Here is a 14,550-nt window from a genome sequence, read left to right on the forward strand (position 1 = left end):
TTTCTCCTCCCCTCTAACACAGTTCTTAATATTTATTTGCTGAGTTCTGACTGAAACCAACCCCCTGTTCCTTTTACACAATTCTATAACTTTGTAATTGGCTTTGTTTTTCACCTGGTAGGAGGTGCCTAGGCAGCGTCCTTATCCTGTTCCTTTTCTAGTAGGCCCGATACATGGCAGTCTTGAACGAGAATAGAGACTGGAGAAAGAGACTATAATAATATGAGTCATGAGTTCTAGTCCTAAATCTTCCACCTACCATTTGTGCAATGTTTGGTAAGGCCAAATCTCTCCGAGTCTCAGTTTCTTGACATAAGGTTGCTGGGATTTTATGAAGTAAAATGTGGAAGAATTTTGATAACCTACAAGGACAGGGTACAGTTAAAATGAACTAAAGCCTAATGAAAGTGAAAAGTAAAAGTCGTTCAGTCATGTCTGACTCTTTGTGACCCCATGGACTATACAGTCCATGGAATTCTCCAGGCCAGAATACTGGAGTGGGTAGCCTTTTCCTTTTCCAGGGGATCTTCCCAACCCAGGGATTAAACCCAGGTCTCCCGCATTGTGGGTGGATTCTTTACCAGCTGAGCCACAAGGGAAGCCTAGTAAGACAGTAGAAAAACAAGACACAGTTCATTACCTTAAATGGAGCTTAAAATCTGGTAGAGGAGATATACTGTAAGAATCAATCAATCTGGCGTACTGAGCAGCTTCTACGTACATGGGACCATGCTAGGTGTGCTCTGACACTTCCTACTTCTCTTCAATTGAAGATTTGGGTTCATGGCTTTCTGGCATCTTCTTCACCCCAAGTCCTGCCATCATCCTGGAACATTCCAAGGTCCATAGAGATCATCCACCAATGTCTTGACATCTCAGTTCCTCAGTCTCCTTATCTCTAATGACTGTCTCATCTCTCCAACTTTGCCAACTACTTATATAACGACGCCATGGGTTGTGTCATCAATAACTGCTCCACTTCTGAAATACTAAAATTAGACACCTGGATTCCAGCTTCTCCTTTTTACATAATTTGTACTCAATGCAATCATAAGTACTTAAAATTACTTGCCCAGCTCCCTTTACTTTGCTTCTTTATTCAATGCAGAGTCTATAGAGTTCCTTACTTTAATCACTGTCTAAGTAAAATATTCAATTCTCTTGCTCCATTGTCTTTCCACTCCACTCATGTGGCAAAACCTCAACCCTGGATAAATTCAACCATCTTCTCATGTCTATGCTAAATGTAAATAAACATAAATATGGGGTCTCTGGCCTTGACTGGGCTCTCCATACCAACTGCTCTCCCCAGTCAGTTTTCTTTTCCATTTTCCACAGTAATTATTTCAAACTTTTCTCACTCTCTTGCAAAGGCTGCTCTTCTCTTTCTTTCAGCAGATAACTTTGCTTCCTGCTTCGGAGCACACAGAAACCACTGAACAAGTCCTTTGATTTCTTCTCAAGTTATAAACCCATTTGGGACTTCCCTGATGGTCCAGTGGTTAAGAATCTGTCAGCTAATGCAGGGGACATAGGTTCGATCCCTGGTCCAGGATGCCCTGGGGCAACTAAGCCCATGGGCCATAACTACTGAAGAGCCAGTGCTCTGCAACAAGAGAAGCCATGGCAAAGCTGCGCATGACACCAAAACCCAGCTCAGCCAAAAAAAAACCATTTGGATCTCTGTTCATCCTCCCTTTCTTCCTCCTGTTAGGGTGGACAAGGCCCATCTCCTGACTGATGCCAGCCATTTTCTAAGTCCTTCAGTTCAGTTCAGTCGCTCAGTCGTGTCCGACTCTTTGCGACCCCATGAATCGCAGCACGCCAGGCCTCCCTGTCCATCACTATCTCCCGGAGTTCACTCAGACTCACGTCCATCGAGTCTGTGATGCCATCCAGCTATCTCATCCTCTGTCGTCCCCTTCTCCTCCTGCCCCCAATCCCTCCCAGCATCAGTCTTTTCCAATGAGTCAACTCTTCGCATGAAGTGGCCAAAGTACTGGAGTTTCAGCTTTAGCATCATTCCTTCCAAAGAAATCCCAGGGCTGATCTCCTTCAGAATGGACTGGTTGGATCTCCTTGCAGTCCAAGGGACTCTCAAGAGTCTTCTCCAACACCACAGTTCAAAAGCATCAATTCTTCAGCGCTCAGCCTTCTTCACAGTCCAGCTCTCACATCCATACATGACTATTGGAAAAACCATAGCCTTGACTAGACGGACCTTAGTCGGCAAAGTAATGTCTCTCCTTTTCTATCTAGGTTGGTCATAACTTTTCTTCCAAGGAGTAAGCGTCTTTTAATTTCATGGCTGCAGTCACCATCTGCAGTGATTTTGGAGCCCCCCAAAATAAAGTCTGACACTGTTTCCACTGTTTCCCCATCTATTTCCTATGAAGTGATGGGACCGGATGCCATGACCTTCGTTTTCTGAATGTTGAGCTTTAAGCCAACTTCTTCACTCTCCACTTTCATCAAGAGGCCCTTTTGGAGACTTCCCCACAAGTATTCAAACATATATGAATTTCCTCTTAACTTGGTTCCATATTCTCTTCTTTTTGAAACCAGACTTTTTCAAAGTGTTATCTACAGTCACCATTTGCCCATCTCATATGCCCTCCTCAACTCACTCCCATTCACCCTCCCATGGCATGTTATATAGGAAGCAATGTGTTTTCTGCCCTTCATCAGAACTACTCTTATTAAAGTCTCCAGTCACCTTCAGGTTGCTAAATTTAGCAGTCACTTTTTATCATTTATTTTGTTTGACTCATTGGTAGCATATTGATACTCTTGACTACTTCTTTCTTGAAACACTCTTTAATCTGGCTTCTGTAAAGCACACGGTTTTGACTTTTCTTCTACTTCTCTAGCTGTTTTGCCTCAGTTGTTGGAAGTACTCCTTTTGTCCATATAGAGAGGTTTTCCTTAGGTTTCTGCCTTTGAGTGTTTTTATCAAGCAACATATGGGAATATATCCATCATATGACTTGTATTACCATCTACCTATTGATGATCCTCAAATTTATCTCCAGCCCAGGCCTCCAAACCCATCAATCAAACTATCTGTTGCAAATCCACACATGGTTGTTCCAAAGACACTCGAAAGTCATTGTCTCAAAAGCTGAACTTCTGTCTTCTCTCTCAAAATTATGTGAATGATTCCATCAAACCAGAAAATGAAATCATCCTTAACCTGTTCTCATACTCAAAACTTCTGCCTAGAGTACCTTTTTCCTTACTTCCTATACTCATTAATCCCCGAGTTTCATTGATTCTGCCTCCTCTCAATTTCATCCCATTTTCTCTATCCTCACAAACATCATTTCAGTAACTGCCTCCTAATTGGTCTTGCTACTTTCATTCTGGTACCAACCATCTACTTTCCACACAGCTGGGAGAGTGATTTTTCTAAAGCACAAATCTATCTGTGTCTCTGCTGTTACTAAATCCTGCAGGAGTTTCCCGTTGTCCAAATTCCCTAGGGTAGGCATTCATATTCCCTCAAGATCAGATCCCTGACTTCCTCTTCATTCTCATCCTCTCCTTCCTCATTTCCTTTCTACATACTCTATGCTACAGCACCACTGAGGTCACTTTTAGTTCCTCAAACAAATCAAGCTTTTTCTTGCAAATGTCCTATCTTCTCTGAAAATTATTCTCCCAACTTTTTGCTTTGCCCTTGATTACGCATACTTGAGGACTCAATTTATCAGGTCCCTTTAAGAATATCTTCTGGTTCATTAACTAGGCCGGAGCCCCTCCTCTGTGCTCCCATCCAAGACTTCCTTGTTTAATGATTTACATTCCCCCGTCAGGTAATATGCACCATAACTCCTCTAACGACAGCACTGTGTCTGTCTTACTTTGTAGCCTCAGCATCTACGTACAGTACCTGACACATGATAGATAAGCAGTTTATTGTTGAATGTGATCGTGTAATGGATCCGAGATAAGTGGGGGCTGTGAAGTGGGGCACGGAAGATAAGCAAACAGGGAAACATCATGAGAAGAGGAGAGGAGAAAACATACGGCAGATAAGTGGACTTCTTACCATCCCAGCAATGGCGAGCAGTTTCGACCTAGCTGTGGAAACAAGTGGCAGTAAGAAGTTGTTTATAGAGAAGTCCAGTGTCTTTTTCATGGCAAGGTTCTCCACCTCCAAATAAATTAGGGCCACAGCCTTGTTCCCTATGGCAAGTATCTCTGCCGATTATCCCAAATCAGCTGGGTGGATTTTCGTCAGCTTTGATTACTGATATCAAATTATTTTCTGAAAAGCATTCAGATTGGACATTTCATCTCCATTGTTACTTATTCATTCTAAATTACCGTCTCTTCATCTGTGGCTGGAGAAGGAAATGGCAGCCCACTCCAGTGTTCTTGCCTGGAGAATCCCAGGGACAGAGGAGCCTGATGGGCTGCCATCTGTGGGGTCGCACAGAGTTGGACACGACTCAGATATGCAGATGACACCACCCTTATGGCAGAAAGGGAAGAGGAACTGAAAAGCCTCTTGATGAAAGTGAAAGAGGAGAGTGAAAAAGTGGGCTTAAAGCTCAACATTCAGAAAACGAAGATCATGGTAGCCGGTCCCATCACTTCATGGGAAATAGATGGGGAAACAGTGGAAACAGTCTCAGACTTTATTTTTTTGGGCTCCAAAATCACTGCAGATGGTGACTGCAGCCATGAAATTAAAAGACGCTTACTCCTTGGAAGAAAAGTTAAGATCAACCTAGAGAGCATATTCAAAATCAGATACATTACTTTGCCGACTAAGGTCCGTCTAGTCAAGGCTATGGTCTTCCCAGTGGTCATGTATGGGAGAGTTGGACTGTGAAGAAGGCTGAGCGCCGAAGAATTGATGCTTTTGAACTGTAGTGTTGGAGAAGACTCTTGAGAGTCCCTTGGACTGCAAGGAGATCCAACCAGTCCATTCTGAAGGAGATCAGCCCTGGGATTTCTTTGGAAGGAATGATGCTAAAGCTGAAACTCCAGTACTTTGGCCACCTCATGTGAAGAGTTGACTCATTGGAAAAGACTTTGATGCTGGGAGGGATTGAGGGCAGGAGGAGAAGGGGACAACAGAGGATGAGATGGCTGGATGGCATCACGGACTCGATGGACGTGAATCTGAGTGAACTCTGGGAGTTGGTGATGGACAGGGAGGCCTGGCATGGTGTGATTCATGGGGTCGCAAAGAGTCGGACATAACTGAGCGACTGAACTGAACTGAACTGAACTGAAGCGACTTAGCAGCAGCAGCATCTATGGCTAATATCTAGATTAACTGGTCTTTTCTCTCAATTCATCTACTAGAATTACTAAGCCTATATCCCTCAAAAGTCTTGTAATACACTATTTTAGTGCTCAAAAGTAGACTTTATTTTTCTTACTCCTACAACAGACCTACACATTGTGATCTGGTTTCTTGGCTCTTTGCTCCTGTGAGCACTATGATACCTGCTCTCCAACACCTCCCTAGTATCTCATTCTGCTTCTGCAACTAAGGCTCATGATTTTGAATCTTAGACTTAGAGCTCACTATAGACTTAAAACCAGTTTTTAAGAGGACATAAAACTCAGGGGCCTGAAACTGGCAAAACAGTCCCTTCTATTTTAGAATAAAGACAAATTTGGCTATATCTAGGCCATATTTTCTCAACTCACTGATAAGGTATCCTTTAGTATGATATATAAGTTAAAATGTCATCTATTTTTCCTTTTGATGATTTAATTATAGGCTTTTGTCCAAAATTTGATTTCATCTATATAGCATTTGTGCCAAAACACAGTAATGCATTTGTCTAAATCTCAAAAGTTTCGGTGCAAGATACTTCTGATGGGACTTCCCTGGCAGTCCAGTGGTTAAGACTCTGTACTTCCACTGCAGGGGGCCTGGGTTCCATCCCTGGTTGGGAAACAGATTAATGTGGCAGAAAGCAAAGAAGAACTAAAGAGCCTCTTGATGAAAGTGAAAGAGGACAGTAAAAAAGTTGGTTTAAAACTCAGCATTCAGAAAACTAAGATCATGGCATCCGGTCCCATCACTTCATGGCAAATACATGGGGAAACAATGGAAACAGTGAGAGACTTTATATTTTGGGGCTCCAAAATCACTGCAGATGGTGACTGCAGCCATGAAATTAAAAGTCATTTGCTCCTTGGAAAAAAAGCTATGACAAACCTAGACAGCATATTAAAAAGTAGAGATGTTATTTTACCAACAAAGGTCTGGTCTAGTCAAAGCTATGGCTTTTCCAGTAGTCGTGTTATGGATGTGAGAGTTGAACTATAAAGAAAGCTGAGCACCCAAGAATTGATGCTTTTGAACTGTGGCATTGGAGAAGACTCTTGAGAGTCCCTTGGACTGCAAGGAGATCCAAATTGGTCAATCCTAAAGGAAATCAGTCCTGAATACTCATTCGAAGAACTGATGCTGAAGCTGAAATTCCAATACTCTGGCCACCTGATGCAAAGAACTGACTCATTGGAAAAGACCCTGATGAAGATTGAAGGCAGGAGGAGAAGGGGACAACAGAGGATGAGATGGTTGGATGGCATCACCAACACGATGGAAATGAGTTTGAGTAGGCTCCGGGAGTTGGTGATGGACATGGAAACCTGCCGTGCTCCAGTCCATGGGGTCGCAAAGAGTCGGACACATTGAGTGACTGAACTGAACTGCACAACCAAAAATAAAAGATATATTGGCTGGAAAAGTAGAAACACAAGAGTTACAGGGCAAGATTAACAACAGTGAAAAAAAATTCTCAAAACAATTATCAGATATAATGTTAAATAAAAATAGCAAAAAAGAAACCTCTCTGAAAAGTATGGTCTTAATTATGTACAAAATACATACATATTTGTATTAGTTAGTGTTAGTCACTCAGTCCCATGGACTGTAGCCCACCAGGCTCCTCTATCCATGGAATTCTCCAGGCAAGAATACTCAGGTGGGTTGCCATCCCCTTCTCCTGGGGGATCTTCCCAACCCAGGGACTGAACCTGGGTCTCCTGCATTGCAGGCAGATTCTTTATAGTCTGAGCCACCAGAGAAGCCCCATATACATGTACATGTATGGGAAAAAAGACAAGAAAGAAAAAATTAAGACATTAACATTTTTCCATAGTGGAAATTATAGGTTACTATAATTTCCTTATATTTTTCCAGGCCTTCCGGATTTTCCAAAAAAGCATATATTTATTTTTAAAAGAAGGAACAAAAGTTTAAGATTGTAATAATATATCAAAAGCCAAGCTTTGGGAATTTTTTGAACTGATTTTTCCATGTATATCGTTTGAAAATGAATATCAAAATTATATAATTATACCCCCCCAAATAATTAAGGTGATATGAGATTTTCTCCATTTACCAGAGTTCCTCTTTCTCTTCCTTCAGGCTTTGAATATCTACTCCCAAAATTGGTACTTTAGGCACAAGATCTTTACAGGTATTTTCATTTGTAATTAAATTAGCAGCTGCAGTTTTTTTCCCTATAGTAAAATGATTTGATTGTTCAAATTCTTGTAAAAGCTTCAAGACCTGTTAAGTAAAAAGACAAATATTCTATTTTGCATACTCTTATATGTGACTGTAAAAAAGTATGTTGATTTCATTACATGCTTAAATGATTATTAGCTTAAATAAGATACACTGCATCCAAACTGAAGTCTTATTCCAATTTAACACTTTGCAGTTGTTACCTAATCTAACCCATTTTTACCATAGGCATAGGAGTGCATTAAGTCCACAGTTTTTAGAAAAGAGGGTATTTTGGGTCTCTGGGATTAGCTTCCTAGAGTGCTATTTAGTGTTGTGCTCTTTTAACAAGTAAAAAGATGTGTTACCCTATTAGAGCTTTTGCATTATTATCACAAATTTCTGTTCTCAAGTTTAGAGTGTACTTCATTTATTCAAAAGCAATAATATACTGTTGCAAGAAAACATTAAAAATAATATTAGCTATACATGACAGAGAACATAAGTCTTCCAATCAGATTTTACTTGTTTGGAAACACTTGAACATATAAGGACTCCCAGACTATTGTAGTGATTCTCAGATTTTAGCTAATAAGAGCATCACCTAAGGAGTTAAAAAATGCAGTCTCACATCGCCACCCTACTCCTGAGATTCAGGTCAGTGGTATGGGCCGGGAAAAGGGAACGTGCACTTCAAATAAGTCTCCCAGACAATTCTGATTCCAGCGGATGCTTTGAGAGTCACTGCTCTGCTGTGTAGTTTGGCAAAATATTTGCTCAGGTTTTGTTGCTTTGTTTTTTGACAAACAGATTCCTTTCCTCAAATGCATATTTTCACGTAAAATGAATGAATGCTTCCAGAAGGCAGCAGAAAGGGTGGATGGGGGATAGTTCTAAGAATGGAAGATGAATCTCCATTCAAGTATTGCATGAAGAGAGACAACAAACTGTCTGACTCCCATTCTGAGCCTCTCTGAAAATGCAAAGTTTTTATAGTTATTATTAATATGTTTGATTCTAAGAACACAATCTAAAGATCAATTTATGTTACTTTAATGAATCTTTTTGATCTTCTTGGCCCTTTCAATTTTCTGAAGAAAAACCACAGTGTATGATATGTGTTATAATCCCATAAAGTTGTATATATAATCTCATATGGATCATAACCTCTCCACGGGAGAAATCTGGTCTTACACTGGGTCTTAAGAGGTGGGAAGATACAGACAGGTGGAGAAGAGACTATACCATATTTCAAGCATGATTAATATGGTCAAAGGCATAGTGTGTATCTGAGCAGGGAGTATTTTTGCTCAAGTAAGGAGGATGGTCTTCCTGGAGTAGAGGCTACAAGATGAGGAGCTGAGGAAGTAAGACAAGACTGAGGGGAGGGATCAGATTATGAAGAGACCCGAAAGACAGTAATTTTCTTAACAAACTTGTGTAACTTTTGTGAACAGTAAGACAGATTCCAAAATGCTATTTAAATCACTGATTTTTATAGTCATTGTAAAAATTTAAACATTACAGTCAATGTTAGTTTCTTAAGAAGTAAAGAAAGTCAAACAGACTTGACATTCTAGCAAAGTGAGAATTGCTGACGGTTTCTAAAGTGGAAGATGACCTTGACACTAAGCACTTTCTAGGTATTCTGGATTCTCAAATGACCAAGTCATTGGATATTATAAGTGGTCAGCTTTGCTCTTTCTCATGAAGAAAGTTAAGTCCACAGGACCCTTCATGGCACAGATGTTGTGGAACAGGAGTAACCCTGTTCCACAGGCTCCTCCTTACTGAAATTTTATCCTGGTGACATAGCTCAATCTCATAACCAGCCATGTCGAAGTACCACAAAGCATTCAGTTGATTGTTCCACTTTCTGCTTAAGGCCCTAGAGCAGTGAGGGCAGAGCTCAGGCTAAGAAACACCAGGCAACTTGGTACTTGTTCATTATTCTGAGTCTGGTGTCCCTATCTGTAAACTGAGGACGCTGGCCTACGTGAATACACCCTCTTCTGGCTCTAACATTCTGTGGCCCAAATAAAACAACAGCCTATAAAACAAGGGCTTCAATAAATACATAAAATACAAGTTTTAGTCTCTCTTAGCAAGACTCGGAGAAGGCAATGGCAATCCACTCCAGTAATCTTGCCTGGAAAATCCCATGGGAGGAGGAGCCTGGTGGGCTGCAGTCCATGGGGTCTCGAAGAGTCGGACACGACTGAGCAACTTCACTTTCAATTTTCACTTTCGTGCATTGGAGAAGGAAATGGCAACCCAACCAGTGTTCTTGCCTGGAGAATCCCAGGGACAGGGGAGCCTGGTGGGCTGCCTTCTATGGGGTTGCACAGAGTCGGACACGACTGAAGCGACTCCGCAGCAGCAGCAGCAAGACTATCTTTAAGTCTAAAGCACTCTATGTTCTAAAGAGAAACTAGAAAATAATTAAAGAATCAAAGCTGCAAGACTGAAACTTTTAATGAGTAAAAGTTTGATGGGAAATAGAATACCCATAGTCTCAAAGTGCCTCCCCACAGATAGTTATTAATTGCAAAGGGAATTGTAATAAATTCATAGTGGAGAAATCTGACAGATAGTACCTTACCCAAAGTAAATATAACAAAAGAATATCCTTTTTTGTTCTGATACAATGCACTGAGAAGGATATAGCATCACCTCTACAGTATTCTTGCCAAAATTATGTAATCTAAATTATATTGTGAGGAAACATGAGAAAAACCCAAATTGAGGGACATTCTTGAAAACAAATGATTTGTACTCTTCAAAGAGAGCAAAACCATGAACAACAAATAATTAGGAACTGTTGCAGATTCAAGGAGCTTTAGAGATATGACAGTTAAATGCAATGTATGGTCCTGGATTGGACCTTGGACTAGGGGAAAAAATGTCTTTTGCTATAGAGTGGGACAATTGGTGAAATTTGAATAAGAGCTATAGATTATAGTACTATATTAATATTAATTTCCTGATTTTGAGACTTGTACTGTCACAAAAAGATGTCATTTTTAGCAAACATATGGAAACATTTGGGGTTAAAGGAGTATTAGGTCTCCAATTCACTCCCAGGGTTCAGGAAAAAAGTATGTATGTATGTGTGTAGAGCAAGAGTGAGAGAGATTGATAAAACTAAATATGGTACCATGTTAACATTGGAGAGGTAAAAGTATATGGAGAATCTTTATACTATTTTGCAACTTTTCTGTAAATCTGAAATTATTTCAAAATAAAAAGTTTTTTTAAAAGAGAGGGAGAGAAAGTCCCATCATCAGGATAGTGATCTGGATCTCTGGCTTTATATTATATTCTTCTCACTTCCTTTCATTCTTTATGTTAAGTTTTCTGATGAGATTTTGAGAGACAAGATCCTTCAGTTGTATATTGTGATGAAAATGCATCTTGCTGACAAGGTCCCACAAACAAAGCTGAGATGTAGGCTGTGCCAACATATTACCCTACCGGCTGGACCTTTCTCTCCGTAGGTCACATATTATTTGATCTGTGCCCCAGTTCCTCAGCAACTTACTCTGTGATTTCAGAGTAACAACTTCAGATAGGATAAATTAGGCCTTGATTTAGTCATCTACCTCACATGTTACATTAAAATATAAATCAACATATTTTAACCATTGCGTTCAAGCCTTTAGTCCTTCCTACCATTTTAATCAACATAAGAGAGTAACTGAGGGTGGGAATTTTTAACCAGGAGTTGGTGATAACCTAATAAGTAGGACTCTGGAAATTACGTAGCTGGCAACCTCTCCATTTAGCGTTGCACTGACCCTAATCTGGCAGTGCCATTTTTAAATTTGGGGAATTTACTAGAGTTGGGACATTACACCATTTTCCTAATTCTAAGTTCAGTATAATTGGAAAAGATGCTTTTTTTTCTTAGATTATCTAAATTTATTTATTTATTTTTTAAACTGCTGGTGTTTTTTTTTTTTCACATATGATATTATACATGTTTCAATGCCATTCTCCCAAATCATCCCACCCTTGCCCTCTCCCACAGAGTCCAAAAGACTGTTCTATATATCTGTGTCTCTTTTGCTGTCTTGCATACAGGGTTATTGTTACCGTCTTTCTAATTCCATATATATGTGTCAGTATACTGTATTGGTGTTTTTCTTTCTGGCTTACTTCACTCTGTATAATAGGCTCCAGTTTCATCCACCTCATTAGAACTGATTCAAATGTATTCTTTTTAATGGCTGAGTAATACTCCACTGTGTATATGTACCACGGCTTTCTTATCCATTCATCTGCTGATGGACATCTAGGTTGCTTCAATGTCCTGGCTATTGTAAACAGTGCTGTGATGAACATTGGGGTACATGTGTCTCTTTCAGTTCTGGTTTCCTCAGTGTGTATGCCCAGCAGCGGGATTGCTGGGTCGTATGGTAGTTCTATTTCCAATTTTTTAAGGAATCTCCACACTGTTCTCCATAGTGGCTGTACTAGTTTGCATTCCCACCAACAGTGTAAGAGGGTTCCCTTTTCTCCACACCCTTCCAGCATTTTTTTGGTTGTAGACTTTTGGATAGCAGCCGTTCTGACTGGCGTGAAATGGTACCTCATTGTGGTTTTGATTTGCATTTCTCTGATAATGAGTGATGTTGAGCAAGAAAAGATGCTTTAAGTTTTTAAAGTTGAAGACATTTTAGTAAACCTGTTTGTTTTTGCTTTTTTTTAAAAATTGTGATAAAATATATAAAACATAAAATTTATCATCTTAACCATTTTTAAGTGTACAGTTCAATAGTATTAAATATATCCACATTGTTGTGCAACCCTTACCACCATCCAACCCCATAACTCTTTTCATCTTGTAAAACAAACTCTGTACTTATTAAACAACAACTCTCTAATTCTTACCTCCCCACAGATCCTGGCAACTACCATTCTACTTTCTGTCTTTATGATTTTCGACTACTCTAAGTACCTCATATAAGTGAAATCAAATAGTTATCAGTCTTTTTCTGACTGGCTTATTTCACTTAGCATAATGCCCTCAAGGTTCATCCATGTTGTAGCATACTGCAGAATTTCCTTCTTTTTAAGGCTGAACAATATTTCATTATATGTATATACCATGTTTTGCTTAATCATTCATTCACAGATGGACACTTGGGTTGCTTCCACATTTTAGCTATTGTGAATAATGCTGCTTTCAACATGTATGTACAAATATCTGTCTAAGTCTTTCTTTTGCATATTTGTCCAGAAGCAGAATTTCTGGGCTATATGACAGTTCTGTTTTTAAGTTCAGCTTTTACATAATGTTATGGCTTCCTTGGTGGCTCAGACAGTAAAGAATCCACCTGCAATGCGGGAGACCTGGGTTTGATCCCTGGGTTAGAAGATCCCCTGGAGGAGGGCATGGCAACCCACTCCAGTATTCTTGCCTGGAGAATTCCACGGACAGGGAAGCCTGGTGGACTACAGTCCACGTACAGGACACGACTGAGCGACTAAGTACAGCACAGCATGTACTCTAAAAACTAAGTCATTTGGGAAACTTCTTTAAACTAAAAAATTCATAGGTTAATCCCAAGAGTAAAGTCCTGGCTGAAGTCTGAATATTTACCCTGAAATACAGCTTGACTTATAATCCACACCATGTGGCAATTTGTTCTATAATAATAAAAGAAACTCCGATTTCCAACTCATCTCTTACTGAAATTAGTTTTCTTTTATGTCATCTTCATAAAGACATGTCATATATAGTACATCTAAATACTTAATAATTCAATCTCACCTTTGTTTCTAATTCAGAATTCTCTCTTTGTAGCAGGTCATATGCTATTAAAAATTGGTCTCTGTCTTCTGCTGTACCTGGAAGACTTTGAATTTCATGATAAAGGCATGTAAGTTCTGACTTTGATTTCTGCAATTCCTGATTAAGAAATGACAATGTTTAGTAGAACAAAACAAGGCTTTCCATAGAAAATGTATACTACTGCTAAAAAGGAATCTTTGAAATGATTCTGACAACTTTTTTGCTTTAAATATTTTAATTTATACTCTGGCAGACAAATTCCTTTCTCTATTATTATAGTTAAAGAAAAGATTCCTTAAGTCAAAAATTAAGCATTCTTTTTCTAAATTTGTCTTTCTCTTTTAATCTTCTTCCTGCTAAAAAAACAAAACCAAAAACCACCAGAAATTTAACACGAGGAAGCTCAAAGAGCCAAGGCAAGCGAGCCCAAGAGAGAGCCCAAGGCTCCTTCTCATAGGGGGCCTATGTCTGGGTACTGGGGTCTCTACTCAGAGCTTGGCAGTACAAGCTGGTACAGAATTAGGTAGTTCCAGAAGCTAGCAGCAACTGGCCCAGAGGGGGTTTCTATACGGGGACAACCCAAACAGGGCCAGGCTGTGTAAGAAGTGGTGTTTATTGGTCTTGTTAAAGAGCTCTTCTCCACAGGCATCAGGGAACTGGGCTCCATAGGGCCTCTAGGAGGCCAAGTCTAAGGCCCCAGCTCTGTACTAGGTGCCCAGGCAGAGCCATGGCTATGAAGGGTCACGTGCCATTAACATCCTTAATATCTATCATTGATAGCTTCAAAGACTGGGCTTCTATTTATCCCTACTTTATACACTTAAAGGTGTGCAGAGATAAATTCTTCAGCAATTCCTGCATTTGTTATATTACCTGCTTTAAAATGTATTCTTTTACAGTTACGCTTTTATAGATCAGGTGCTATGTTGTTACCCCTTAACCTATGACAACCCCATGAGGTAGGGTTATTGAAACTGAGGCTCAGGGAATGTAAATGATCTGCCTAAATTCACATAGCCAGGAAGTGATAAAGCTGGGATTCAAACTGACTGACTTCAAACACCGCTCTTCACGACAAATTATGCTGTCTTACTTAATGCATATTCAGTGACTTAACTAGAGATTCCTCTAATCCTCTGATTTTTTTCCATATTCATGAGAGAAAACACTTTAGTTAGATGTAGATTCTTATTAAATTTCTGTATTGATGACATAGAATATGCAGCATTTGATTGGTGGATGACAGGGCCTGAGAGCCAGGCTGTGG

The 14,550-nt window shown here is 39.8% G+C and overlaps 1 protein-coding gene across 10 annotated transcripts in view; it reads right to left on the bottom strand.

Annotated features, from left to right (window-relative positions):
• Positions 1-14,550, bottom strand: part of CCDC30 (coiled-coil domain containing 30) — a 136,880-nt gene that overhangs the window by 60,784 nt on the left and 61,546 nt on the right. For 6 of the 10 annotated variants that reach the window (XM_040231495.1, XM_040231489.1, XM_040231487.1 and 3 more), the window contains one exon: positions 7,380-7,549. The exons of 2 other annotated variants lie outside the window; for them this stretch is intronic. Coding sequence is in view for 5 of the 8 variants with exons in the window: in XM_040231489.1 (XP_040087423.1) it covers positions 7,380-7,549 (170 nt within the window). In the remaining 3 variants the exon portion in view is untranslated. Of the gene's footprint in view, positions 1-640; positions 1,544-7,379; positions 7,550-13,262; positions 14,003-14,550 lie in introns of those variants that run through there. 2 more of the 10 variants (XM_040231496.1, XM_040231498.1) reach the window with 2 other exon arrangements.

This window comes from Oryx dammah, unplaced genomic scaffold (assembly GCF_014754425.2).
Source record: "Oryx dammah isolate SB20612 unplaced genomic scaffold, SCBI_Odam_1.1 HiC_scaffold_28, whole genome shotgun sequence".
Lineage (NCBI taxonomy): Eukaryota > Metazoa > Chordata > Mammalia > Artiodactyla > Bovidae > Oryx > Oryx dammah.